The sequence below is a fragment of the Electrona antarctica genome (genome assembly GCF_951216825.1).
Source record: "Electrona antarctica genome assembly, chromosome: 8".
Lineage (NCBI taxonomy): Eukaryota > Metazoa > Chordata > Actinopteri > Myctophiformes > Myctophidae > Electrona > Electrona antarctica.
Window position 1 is genome coordinate 49,931,849 of NC_136789.1, and position 14,676 is coordinate 49,946,524.

The 14,676-nt window shown below is 42.2% G+C and overlaps 1 protein-coding gene across 1 annotated transcript; it reads right to left on the reverse strand.

Annotated features, from left to right (window-relative positions):
• Positions 1 to 5,029: 5,029 nt before the first annotated feature.
• Positions 5,030 to 14,496, reverse strand: btg4 (B-cell translocation gene 4). The gene is made up of 5 exons (XM_079507257.1): positions 13,923 to 14,496; positions 12,615 to 12,752; positions 10,282 to 10,600; positions 7,445 to 7,650; positions 5,030 to 5,847 (listed from the first exon to the last, which is right to left on the reverse strand). The coding sequence occupies exons 1-5, from the start codon at positions 14,093 to 14,095 to the stop codon at positions 5,769 to 5,771; spliced, it is 915 nt and encodes a 304-aa protein (XP_079363383.1). The 5' UTR covers positions 14,096 to 14,496; the 3' UTR covers positions 5,030 to 5,768.
• Positions 14,497 to 14,676: the final 180 nt, after the last annotated feature.

Genomic DNA, 14,676 nt, shown 5'->3' on the forward strand with positions numbered 1-14,676 from the left:
GGGGCTGGTTAGGAAGCTAAAAAATGGGGGGGGGTTATGCATCGCGCGTGCGACGGCGTGGCGCGTGCCGATCTACAAACTCGTTTTGTTTTTGCTTCGTGCGTGCGTGCGTGTGTGTGAGTGAGGTGAAGAAATGAATTGTGTTCCTTTCTCATAATTTAACATAACTATATAATCAATGCACAATGTGACGTTTACAGCTAGAAACAGCTCCCTGTTTTTTAATTCTAAATGTTCAGAAAAGATAGATAGATAGATATCTGTAATTTTTAACCTTGAAAGTATTGGAACATTTTTGAATAATTTAGTTTTATTTTTTTGTTTTTTTACATAAATCTTCTTAGGGTCCCTCTATTCCCTAGCATAAAAAAATCACACCTGTGTGAAGTGAGGGGCGCTGATGTCCATTTGGTTACAATCTCCAGCTGGGGGCCGCCTGGAACCTCCTCAAGGACCACTGGTGGTCCCCAGTCCACTGGTTGAAAACCACTGTGCTATATCTAATTTGCCCGAGAACAGAGACACATCTCCAAACATTCCCGATGCAAATTAAATTATAGGCCTATATCCAACAGCACTGTGATGATAAAACAATAGGACCTATTTGACTGTGTAATGCAGTCTTCACTTTGCAAGCGTCAGAAGATCAGGTCTCACACTTGCAAATATGTCTCCTGAAAGGTGAATAAATAGGCGTTGTTTTAGCATTTAAAGCCAACCATTGTTGGTTCACTAAGTAAAAGTATCAATACTGCAATGTAGAAATACTCGGTTACAAGTAAAAATACGGAATATCAAAATGGAAGTTTGTAGTAAAAGTACAAAAGTATTGGCATAATAATGTACTTAGGCCTATAGAGCGTCATGACGACGACAAGCCCATGCAGGAAATAATTCCCCATTCATTTTCACCATAGACATTTCCAAAATAATGTATTTAAAGACCTTTTAAGCCCCGTACAAAGCCAACTCGAGTTGTGATAAATCATGACAACAAACAATTTATTGGGCCAAACAAATTATTACAAAAAGAAAAAGAACAAAAAAAGTGTTGTAACCTGCCGTTTTTTTCTTCTTTGTAATGATTTGTTCGGCCCAATAAATTGTGTTTGTTGTCATGATTTGTATTCAATACAAAGGCTGTGAGTGGACGAACCAATTAAGCATTACACTTGTTTAGAAGAGGGTCCACCATGTTCAATTCATCAAAACATTCAGAGACGTACAAATAGACACTTCTATATAGACAACGAACAGAACAGGAATTCAAGGTAAAAAGGGAAAAGAAACATATACAGTGAGGGAAAAGGGGGTGGGGGGGATTCAGATTGTACGGGGGCCAGTTTTGAATTGCAGCCATCCGTAGGTGCCCTTTGAGAGCGATTTTGAAGGAGTCAAGGGATTCACACGTCTTAATGACTGTTGGTAGGGCGTTCCACATTTTGGTGGCATAGGAGCGAAAATAATTCGAACTCGAGTTGGCTTTGTACGACATAAAATTTTGTACGGGTAAAATGAATGAGGAATAATTTCCCCAGTTCAAATATGATTATGTTGGGGGGTCCCCAGTTCAAATATGATTATGTTGGGGGTCCCCAGTTCAAATATGATTATGTTGGGGGTCCCCAGTTCAAATATGATTATGTTGGGGGGTCCCCAGTTCAAATATGATTATGTTGGGGGGTCCCCAGTTCAAATAGGATTATGTTGGGGGGTCCCCAGTTCAAATATGATTATGTTGGGGGGTCCCCAGTTCAAATATGATTATGTTGGGGGGTCCCCAGTTCAAATAGGATTATGTTGGGGGGTCAACAGTTCAAATATGAGGGTGTCCCCAGTTCAAATAAGATTATGTTGGAGGGTTCCCAGTTCAAATAGGATTCTTTTCCGGGGTCATCTCAGCCTGAAAAGGTTGAGAACCACTGTAGCCTTTCTAAGCGAATACCCATCAGCACCTCCCCCGATGGAACTCAGCCCCCGCTCTGTCCCACCCACCAAAACCCAAACCTTTGTGTTTCACCTCAGCCCAGGTGAAGAGCAGCCAAGTATGTCTTTATTATGATGTCATGGTGAATTGAAAACACAGGACCACAATGGAAACAGGCCCTCTGGGACATTTGTGTTGTCCTTTATACTACTATCAAGTATCAACTCAACTGACTGTATACCTATGTGCCTTTTTCAAATTGTTATAATAAAGTACGATAAATATAAATCCAGCTTTCACAGAGAGGCTATACAGTATGTGCTGTAGCCTGTATCATTCACTGTATATTGTATCTCAGTGTTTCTCAAGGGCAAAACAACATGGGGTCCTTGAGGGTGCATGGGGCCCAGCTAAATGGAACCAAATGGACCCTTACAGCTCTGTAGCTCTGTAGCCTGGGCAGCATTCCTTTTCGGGAATATGATCCGGTCGGGAGCGGATGATATCTTGCGTGCGGTTTCTAACCAATAACATCCTTGATGCGGCGTAGTTTGGCTGATTTTTAAAATACAATACTTTCCAGAGAATCTTTATCGTTCGTATACCTTTGTAATCCCACGACTCAGGAAATACTATTTTATTGGGTAGGCCCTAAAATTATGATCACAGGGAATTATTTTGGGAAGCTCTTATTCCGGTTTCCTGCCTGATGGCTACACAAACCAGTGACTACAACATGACGTAAGATATCATCCGGATCACACAGACTAGTAACACAGACCAGGCTTGGTACCAAATGGACCCTTACAGGTCTGAAACTCTGAGAGTGCAGGTACAAATGGAACCAAATGGACCCTTACAGGGCTGTAACTCAGAGCGCAGGTACAAATGGAACCAAATGGACCCTTACAGGGCTGTAACTCAGAGCGCAGGTACAAATGGAACCAAATGGACCCTTAAGGACTCCCATGCACACAGAGCGCGATTTTTAGCTGCGTTTCTCCGTCGGTTTTACGAAAGTGTGCACCTTTACAGGTCCGTAACTCTGAGAGCGCAGGTGTAAATGGAACCAAATGAGATTCACAAAAAATATTGATATAAATTATTGTAAGCCTATAGAATCAAGCCATCTGATTGATGAACACCTTTATTATATACTACATTTAATAGAAACCTGTTGCGATTCTTCACAGAATCAAAGGTTTCATGGTCATGATTCACTAGGTTTTGATTGATTGATTGATTGATTGATTGATTGAAGAATTTATTAACAGTTTGCAGAATTACAGTACATTTCAAGCACAAACTCAATACAAAGGCTGTTAACTGTGAGTGGACGACCCAATTAAGCATTACACTAGCTAGGATCCTGGATGGCTTCATTCTAGGCTTAAAACAATTGATTTTTCTTTGTAAATCTGAGAAAAATGAATGGTTGATTTTTTTTTTGTGGAAGCCGAAAACCACACCCACTGCTATGATGAGTCTATGACCTATATGGGGGAGGGAGGGGCCCGTGCTCGTCAGCTGAGGTGACAACACAACCCCCCCCCTTTCCTCATTTGCATGACAATACTGTACTGACAGTGTGTTTATGTCATGCTCAGTGGCGTGCACAGATTTTTTTTTTTGTACAGTATGTGGACCATGGTGACATTGATCAATTCTTGATAAAGCTTCTAATATATTATTTAGGCCCCAAAATCTATAAATATCACACTATTAAGACAACCGGCCGGTTTCACGCGCTGCACAAGGTGCCCTTTTTTTCACTTGAGCACCTGCCCCTCTAAATGTCTGCACGCCACTGGTCATGCTGTATAGCACATAGTTTCCCAAACCACCCCAAACACTGGGTCTCTGCCACATTTGTAGGGGTCCCGTTGTTTCCTATATGCTTAGTTTTTAACCGTTATTTCAAGACATTTTGAAAAAAACATTCCTGTAAAAAGCTAACATTTTCATGAATTAAGAATAATCTAATAAATTCCATCGCCTACATTAGAAAACATGTTTAATAAGTTTGGGTCCAATTTCTCTTTTGGGTTTCGAGCAAAAAAGTTTGGGAAACACTTCGTTAATTTTATTTTCTTTAGAGGGGCAGAAGGCTCCCGCTTTACGGCTGGCGTCTTTCCAGCGCTCATGTTCGTTGGGCGGAAACTAAAGCCTAGTCAACCGTCAGTCTCCAGAGTCTTTTAACTGCAGTACTGCCTCTGGCAAGTGAAATTATAGACCCTGTGGGATCAATAATAGGTCTAATGAGGAGCAAACCTAATACAGAGCCCTGGGGGACACCATCAGTCAACTCTAGTCTCTTGGGCCAGACTGTTTTCTCGCACAATGTTCAAATGCTTCCGTTGCGCAAACAAAAAAGGTATCGCATACTCCCAGCTTCCGTTAGTCTTGGCATTATAGTGTCAATTTCTCCTAAACTCTAAAGCCAAATTAAATTCCAATACGCAAAATCTCAGCCACTTGCTCACTCCAGCATAGTGGCGTTAGTGAAATTGGTGACCTGCTGAAATATACAATCGTGTAGGCATCACGTCAGTGTCCAAACGTAAATCATTGCAGTTTATTAGCAAGAGTTCAACCTAGCTGTATTTAGGCGACGTATCAAAAGACCTCCATGTATGCGTTACAGTATGTGAACTTCACAAGAGGTCAAGTATTTCAGCAGATCATATTCCCTGTAACACCATGCTGGAGTGACCAAGATTTTGGATATTGGAATTTGGCTTAAATCAAAACATTCCAAGCAAAGAAACATCCATTTTACAATAATTAGTCACACAAAATGTTGTTACATGAAATGACAAGTTCATAACATCTTTGTTTAGTCAAGGCATAGAAGGTCAGCCTGGCTTTGTGACCAAAGCTGTTAAACTAAAACCATTTAAATGTTCTATGAATTGAAAATGAAGGACCCTGATGTAAACAAAGTCTTGGTGCTTTTCATGGTTTTATCCTCATAGCAGTTTTTGTATTGACCTGTACTTTTGTTTTAACTGTACCCATTCTACAAACGGCATGAATACAATTTTCAAACCAACCATTAGACAAAGCTGTTAAACTCAAACCATAAGAAAAAAAATGCATGAGTTGTTTTCAAGATGAGTGAGTTACTTTATTAACATCAATCACACAGTCATTCAATGTTAGTTTAAAGTTTTAAAAGAGGCTTTGTTTAAAAATGCATACCAACTTACTAATATCCACGTTAAAAAAATTAATCGTGCTTTAAACAAATCATTTCAACATGTAAATCAAACATAACTTAAAATAGATAAACGTTTATGGACCCCTAATGTTTGTCATATTTTAATCATTTCTTTTTTTAATCAAGGGTGGACTTTTATACCAAAAAAACAAAAAAAACACACTACATAAATACCCACTATATTATACTGCATTATATAAATATCCTGAAAGCGAAGTTACTTAGTTTTTTTTTCTTCTTTTGTCGTCAAGGAATCGTCTTACATGACGTTTCAGTATTTTGCTAATCTTCTATAAAGGTGTCGCCTGAACAATGAAAGTTTCGTGACAAAAGCGGCAAACCATTGGCACTGAAAATCTTACCCCTGGGTGTTGCGTGGCAAAATAGCAGATCTCATAGCAGAAGCTCGCAACGCACCACTTCCGTGGCGCGTTGCAAGCTTGTAGATCTGCAAAATTTTTTACGATGAGCACCGGCACGCTCTATCAAGTATAAATCAGTCACGATAAATGGGCATTGGAAGAAATAAAAAAAAAAAAAAAAAAAAAAAAAAAACACATTTCCGTTTTCCAAAAAACACCAGGGAAAAAAACCAAACGTGCCTTTTTTCCCCTCTTCTCCTCAGGAGCGGCTCTTGCTGACCCAGTGGTACTTGTCGACGCGCGGCCCGGAGAAGATGAAGCTGGGGCGGACATAAGGCCTGTAGGTAGGGGTGGGTAGACATGGAAAAATATAATGTCACAATAGGTTTTCAAGCAGTATCACCATACATGGGCAACTGGCGGCATGGGGGCCACATGCTGGTCCCCACCATCCCTTAATGAGGCCCTCAGGTTAATATCAGAATACTGATATACTGCATTATTGATTTCAGCCGTTACAATTCCAAAAATGCTTTAATTACTTCAGTCTAGTAGCTTAATAGTATTAAACGGTTATTTTACTTGGTTCATAAAGTTAACATCACTAAAATTAAATTAAAGGCCTTTGAAATTAAATTAAAGTGTATATATATATATATATTTTTTTTTAAAAAGGCAAAAATCTTACAGGATTTAAATTCAAATATAGCAAAAAATAGCTGATCTACAAGCTCAAAATGTGTCGTACTGCGACACGCTTTGAGCTTGTAGATCGGCTACTTTTGCTGCGACAGTAATATGCAACGTGGCCCTGTGGAGTGAGTGTGGAAATAGTGGCCCTCTCCATCGTCAAAGTTGCCCACCCCTGCCATACATGATATCACCACAATATTGTCTCCATGCAGTCTTTAACGTTAGTGTTCAAGTTACTTCAACAGTACAACCACCTACAAGGTAACAAACTAAAAGAAAGGAGTAACAGAACATTTAGACCAAAATATTGTTGGCTAACGAAACAGTCATTTAAACAGAAGTATAAATAAATACAGTATAAAAGTGAAAATCATAGAATGTCCATGCACTGTATCACGATATCTTGTCGCAATAAGATATTTATCACTATTCATAGAATGTCCATGCACTGTATCACGATATCATATCGCAATAAGATATTTATCACTATATGGCCAGTGTTGTTTTTGGCAGCAAATTTCTATTTTAGTTTTAGTCACAGTCTCTTGAATAGTTTCCATTTAGTTACATGTGTCACCTGGAATGTTTGTGTTAGTCTAGTTTTAGTCGACTAAATCTACAGTTGATTTAGTCGACTAAAATGTATTTTGGCGGGCCTATATGCCGTCGTAATGACTGATTATCACTTGCTGAAAACAGCCGATCTACAGAGCTTGTAGATCTGCTATTTTCAGCATGCAACCAAGTGTAAAATGACTACTACTGGATCTCTTGTCTACTAGTCCCTTCCTAAAATTTTAGTCTAGTTTTTTTATGCGTCGACTAAATCGTCAATATATTCAGTCTTAGTTTTTCAGTTTCCATTTAGTTTGTCAGTGAAAAATATGTAGCCTGGCTAATAAGCCAGACTAATATCACACAACACTGTCGCGGTATATTAGTCTGGGCTGGCTCCACTTGGATTTCATTTCCCGGGGGGTGGGTTCAAACATTTTCTCTTTGACGCAATTGGTCAGAGCTACTGTCAGTCAAAAGTCTCAAGCATTGAACGTCACTGTACCAAAGCCCGCCCATATTGCATACCGTGTCCCGATTGGTCCGACCTGTTCTCGGTTGTAGGAAAGAGGCGTGCTACTGAGCCTCGCCAGACCGTAATCCGCTGGTAGGCAATTTTGTTTTGCCAACGGCTGATTCGGTCTGGTTTATTAACCAGGCTAAAAAATATGGCCCCACCCCTACTACCTGTAGGTGGCGCCGTGCTGGTGGGTGGCGCCGTGCTGGTGGGAGCCACCGTGGCCTCCGGAGAAGGCTGGAGGAGGAGGAGGAGGGGGGTGAGACGGGAAGCCCTCCCCCCCGCCGGCCGCCGCCCCCCCGGGGGGGAACACCTTCCTCTTGGGGTACGAGGAGGCCACCCAGGACTGAGGGGCTCCGGACGAGAACTCGGGGATCTGAGAGTGGGGAGAGGAAAAAAACAGAGAAGGCAGTTTTTTTAAACTAAAGTGCAGATGGAATTCACCTATAGCTAAGACCCGCCCTCTCCCACTTGGACACTTTGCAGCAGGGCTCATTCATTCCAATGTAAATATGGATTTTGCACATTAAATACTGGTTCAGTTGTGGAACCAGAGCTTCAAAATCTCTTCCAAATCTGTCAACAAGGCCTGCCATATGCACTGAAAATATGTGCGCAACATTTTTTTTTAAAACAATGTTTTATCATATAGGAAAACTATTGGTGGAGAGGTTTGTCTAACCCATGTTATGCTTAGCTGTGGTTGGACCATAGCACTTTGGGGAGGGGCTTAGCTATAGGTCAATTGATCATCATTCTCACACACACACACACACACACACACACACTAGGGATGTACAGATAGCGATATCCGATATAATGAATTGGTATTATGGCCGATAACGATATGGTCTCATTCTGTATTAAAACTCGGGATGCACTGAGGGAAATTCTTGGCCGAAACCGAATAGCGAATATAGGAAACAGTTGGCCGAAAACCGAATATGATTATTATATATATATTTTTTCCTACCATTGCTGTCATGGCCGTACCTTAAAGCTACCTAATTTATGGCAAAATAAATGTTTATGGCAAAACTTAAATAATGATCACTATTATGGGTCCATAAAAACATTTATTCAGCTCTTTTGAATGCATTAATTGCATACACTATTCGGTGATCTATTTTCTGCCTATTCGGGACGAAACCGAATAGGCCGAAAATGCATTTTTAGCCGAATATGTAGTGCATCACTAATTAAAATATAATTATTTTGGCCATTCTGAATAAAGGCTGAATTTGGAAAAAAAAGCAATGTCTCTTTATTCCAAAACTAGGGATGCACCATTATTGAAATGTTGGCTCATATCCCAACAAATAGCTTGAATGTAGCATTTATTTTTTAAATGTTCCAACTATTGAATCTTCCCCAGAAAACACCGATATAATTTGCAGCCTTCATCATCACAAAAGGCTTTTAATTTATTTTTCAACATTATAATAAAATTAAATATCTGCTAAATCCTATATTTTACCGATAACCGATTAATCGTTTAAGGCCAATATCGGCCGAAACTGATGCGTTTGCCGATTTATCCACACACACCCCGTCTGTGTCTATATACCGTACAAACACAATTTGGGCTATATCTTGTGCCACCTCTTATTCCTAAACAATTTTGAAAACCCCTTTTAAAATAGTTCAAATACCCAATCTACAACCTCACGTGTCAAATGTAGATTGAACTATTTCAAAATATATATAAAAAAAAGGCAAATAAGGGATACGGGTTAAGGAGTTGCGCACGATAGGGCACTTTGTGTTTGAACCAAATCATGCACGTTGAAAATGCTGAAGACCCCTCCCCCCCCCCGTTCCACAGACAGTCGCACAGCCCATGGATTAGAGCAAAAGAAAATCTCACGACTGAAAAATGTTGCTAGGCCGAAGTCCTAACATGTAATTTGTGAAACAGCGTGAAAAGGAGCCAACACACAAACACACACACACACACAAGTGCCGTGTGTCCTACACACTTAACACAATATGTACAATTACGTTTCGGTAGCCATACCTAACCTAACTAGTTTGCACATTGAGGCGTTAACAATTATTGTGGTTATGAAATATCTGAGATAATTAGGGTTTTCTGGAAGACTGAAATATCTGATAGCCAACAATAGGCTATCTACAAGCTTGTAGATAGCCTATTGTTGGTGCAGGACAGTTATAGAAGACATGCAGGGTTTTATGGTAGTGGTTCCCAAACTTTTTCATGTCAAGGACCCCCAAAATGATACTCATTAGCCTGCGGACCCCCATTTGAAAATATATGCCAGGGACCCCCATAAGAGAAGATCTTTACGGCTCTAGGGACCCCGGTTTGACCTGAACTAGGCTACGCCCCCCCCCCCCCCCCCCCCCATTTAATGACCTTTCTATCTCCAACACTTATTGTTAAATCAAACTTCATTCAACTCTGAGACCCAACGGGTCCATTTGTACACTACATTTGTTACAGACGCATAAGGGTCCATTTGGTTCCAGACTATCATTTAGCCTGGGGACCCCCTGGAACTCCCTCAAGGTCCCCTATAGGGGTCCCCGGAGCCCACTTTGGGAACCACCGTTCTATGGAATCCAAATGACATTAAATCAGTCGTGGCAACTGAGAACTTTAACCCACTTTGGTCGGGAACCCCTTTGTGTTTTACTTTTAAGCATCATGTTGTACTTTAGCTGTTGAAAAATAGCAGATCTACAAGCTTGTAGATCTGCTACGTTTGAAAAATCGTGAAAATGTGGCCCAAATGTTTGAATATGTTCTTTCAGAGCGAACGTTTTTAACTCAAATATTTGCTTCTGGGGGGGGGGGGGGGGGGGGGGGGGGGGGGTCCCTGGAACAACATATTTTCGGATAGGGCTCGGCGGGCAATTGCATATATTTGTGGGGGTCCTTGACATGAAAATGTTTGAGAACATGGGGTTTTTCAGAAAACGGTCAGGATTTAGACGACATTTGTATAATCGTCCTCGGTTCTAAAATGGGTTAACCCATGCGTACCTTGTAGACACTGTTGGGGTTGCTGACGGTGGGGATGGTCTGGGGCTGTGCGAGCAGCATGGAGGACCGTGGAGGAGACACGCTGCCCCCACTGCCCCCGCTGCTGCTGCTGCCCGCGCTGCTGACCAGACTGGTGTCCCTGCTGCTGCTCCCGCCGTCCTCCTCGTCCGAGGACGATCCCGACGGGACGTCGGCGAAGGCGCGGTCCACGGCGCTCTGGATGCGGCGGGAGAACTCTGCGTACGCCCGGCGACGGTTGCTGCCGCTGCCGCCGTTTTCCACCAGGGACACGCAGAACGGGACGGTGCGCTCGCCGTACCTTCACACAGACAAAGACAGTGGAGGGCAATTATTTTTCCCTAAGGGGCAAAATGAAAAACAGGAGAAAAAAAAAAAAAAAAGATTCTGGAGGGCCGGGCCTGAAAGGCTGAACTACATTCTGAGTAATACACTTTATTTCTATAATATTATATAGTATTAGACAATGAAAAATGGAGGTTTCCTTTGGAAATTCTCATTTATTCAATAACATTTTCTAAAACAATGGTAAAAACAGGTTGTCAAATGCACACGCAATTCACGGCAGGAAAGTTGCGTGTACGTGAATAAGCATGCTTCAAAATAAAAGCAATGCAGTTTTAGTCCACGCATGAGGACGGGTAAAATTAGAAAGTAGGCCTACGTTTTGTTTTCTAATTTCCAAGTAACCTTTCACGGGTCGGTCAGAGTCAGCCAAAGGGCCGCATTTGGCCCCCGGGTCGTATAATGCCCAGGTTTGGTGTAGGGAGCACTAGAGACAGACCATACATGGGCGACTGGCGGCCCCCACCTTCACTTAATGTGGCCCTCAGGTAAATATCAGAATATTGAGATATTTATTTCAGCCGTTACAAGTCCAAACATGGAAACATGACCTGCTTTAATTACTTCTGTCTAAATTAGTAGCTTAATGACTAGTAATACAATGTTATTGTCTTTAGTTAATTTTGAGCTTGTAGATCGGCTATTTTTGCTACGACAGTAATAATGCAATGTGGCCCTCTGGAGCGAGTGTGGAACTATAGTGGGCCTCGCCATCGTCAAAGTTGCCCACCCCTGGACTAGACTCTAGTCAACCCGTTATCCACAACACCGCAGTCGCACCTTTGAAGTTTCGTAGCCTACTACCTGTAGGACACCTCTCCCGGGCCCACCCATTGACCTTATGCACACCGCATCCAAGTTGCCAGCAAGGTGGTAACTAGGTGCAATTTCCCATCGATTCATCCAAACAGAAAAGTCCTGATCTGATTGTATTAAACAACGTCAAACACCAACATTGCAGAACCGACTGTAGACATGATATGAGCTACTTTATGTCAAGAAATTCCTTGCAGATGATTATTTTTCAGAGTGTTAAGAGTTTGGAAGCCCTCGTATTCAGTAAAGCAACATCCTGCTCAGTGGCGTGCACAGATAGACACTAGGGGGTGCTAGAGCACCCCCTAGTCCTTTTGGCAATGTGCCCTTTTGAAAAAAAAGAGAAAAACTTTCTCTTCTTTTTTTTTGATTTTTCAAAAATAGCAGACCTACAAGTTCCGAGTGGCACGCTATGAGCTTGTAGATCTGCTATTTTTCAATAGCTAAAGCATAACATAATGCTAACACCAAAAGGGGTTCCCGCCCAAAATGGATTAAGGCAACCGGCCGGTTCCACGCGCTGCACAAGGTGCCCTTTTTAACTTGAGCACCTGCCCCTCTAAATGTCTGTGCACGCCACTGAATTCCTGCTGCCTCCTGCATTATGTGCAAATTCAGGCGATGCACGTGGGCCGATGAGTGATCTTCAACAAGCATTTCCAAACTCCAACACTTGGAAAAGAAAACCAACCTGGTAGGAATTTCTTGACAGGAAACATGTCTGCAGTAGATTTTTATGAAACAAACACTTTGCAGATAGAAAGAGGAAAAGTCAGCTTTTTGTACAGCTGCAATGTTGGAGAGTTTAACATGGCTTAATACAATCAGATAGGCCTTTTATAAAGGATAGAGACTGAACTGGCACGAAGCTCCGCCCCCCCCCCCCCCAGCTATTCATGTCAGTGGAAGTTGCTCAGTGGCGTTTTGAAGCACCCGGAAGACTGCCGGAAGTACCGTCTCAGAACGTCTACTTCCGCATTTGACCACCGAATTTTGGTGGTCAAATGCGGAAGTGCAACCGAGCGCTCAATGTTAAAGCCCAGCTGCACGGGGTTTCCCGGTCATGAATCCACGGGTCCGCCTGTAGTCCCTCCTCCTACCACTAGGGCCCAGAGCTTCAACGTTGAATAGCCTCACTGGCCCCTTGTGTGTACCTGCATGACACCTCTCCCGGGTCCACCCATAGGGTGAGCTCTCCGGGCAGGCCCAGGTCTTCGTAGCGCACCATACTTCTGATGCAGGCCAGCTCCAACACTGGGTCTCTGTGGTGGAGTCTGTTCATACGCAGACACCTGAAACACACCAAATAAAAGAAATGTTCACACGATGGACACCTACAACACGGTGGGCTTGATTCACTAAAGCAGTTTGCACTCCCTTTGGGTAAAGGAATTGACCAAACGTCCCATGTTAGTTGTCTGGAATAAGGCATTCTAATGACAAGCTTTGGTCCCATCATGTAATTCTGCATCCGAGCAGACTTGAGGAAGAGCAGCCCTCCGCAAAATTCATGACAAAAAAAATACTGAATCAAGAGTACCAACGTGTGAAGTTTGGAAAATTCAGTATAGTGAATTGGGCCCAAGAAAACAAAACACTGGGTCTCTGTGAAGCCGCAAATTGCAACTCTAGATTTTTTTTATAATGTTGCAATACCCTCCATTGACTCAGTTAATCCAATTTGATTTTGCGATGTGTGAAAATGCGAAACAGATGGTACACAGGGCCGTTCAGTGACTTTGACGAGTGCTTCCAAACTCCAGCACTTGCACAGAAAGAATCACATGCACAGAATTTCTTGACAGAAAGTATCTCATAACATGTCTAAGGTGGATTTTTATGAAACAAAAGCTTGGCAGATTGAAAGAGGATAATTCAAGCTTGGCCTAGAGCTGCGATGGAGAGTTTAACGTTGTTTAATACAAGCAGATCGCAAACGCAAATTGGATGAGTGGGGAGTCAATGGAGGTTATTGCAACTCTAGATTCATCCCATTATTACAAATATCTAGAGTTGCAAATTGCAGCTAGGTCTCTGTGGTGCAGTCTGTTCAGACGCAGACACCTAAAAAAAAACACTAACAAAAACTATATCAGATGCAAATTCACAATTTAGGCATTTAAGTGATTTAACAGCACGCTCTTAATCCAGAGTGATTTACACTATTCAAGGTAATAGTATCCAAATGGAAACAAGACAGCAAGGACTTTCGTGACCATCCTTTTAGAGTAGACTAAGTGTTGTTGACTGATTGCTCAATCAATCACAGTACAATAGGAACAAATAGATACATTGACTTGAAACTATACAAACTATGATGCCAGGTGGTGAACAAATTAACCTGGCAGCAGTCCGTGCACAACATGCCATCTCAATTACATTTTAACCGTTGCACAGTCTGCATCAAGACAAGTGCTGTGACCCAATAAGGCCCCTAAACCCCCTCCCCCCTCTCCACTCACCTGTAGGCCTGTCCTCTGCTGGGGGCCTCTGCGTCCCAGTGGTTCTTGTATTTCTCGAACAGAACCGAGGTGAGCGTGGCAGCCAGGCGGTCCCGGCCCTCGTTGTCCAGACTGCCATACCGCTTGGCCAGCCGAGTCACAAAGAACACAGCGGCCGCAATTTCTTCCTTCATGGCCTCAACCGATGACCACACAACGCCTTGTGCTAAAGCTAAAAACGCACTCAAACACTACAATAGCCACGCCTTAAGTCCTAAAAGTTGAGTCACCCGATATTATTATAATTATTTTTAAAAACACACCCTAAACAGATTTAAAAACAAACAGCTAAACATAAACAGGACACTATAGAGCAAACAAATTTGCTCCTGGATCTGAAGTTAATTCACCGGCGAGTGACTCTCCTCAACGACGATTCCAGGCCAACACAAAAAGGGCAGCAACGATTTAAACAAAAATGCTTAATAAAACCTCATGGATTGGATTCTGGGTGAATGTGTGAAGCTTTTAGCTGGAGGAGTGCTGAGTGAGTGAGTGTTCTGAATATGATGTGCAGGGGTGTCGCAAGCTGCCAGGTGTCAGGTGAGATGATTGAGGGCCACACACCTGAGTCTGATTGATCTAATTAGGCTCTGTGAGTTACTCTGGAGGAGGGGGAGGGGTTCATTTGGTTCCATTTGTACACTCATTTTAAATAATCAGTACTTGCGTCGTATGATGAAAAATAAGAACATTATAATGGTGTGTAAAAAGA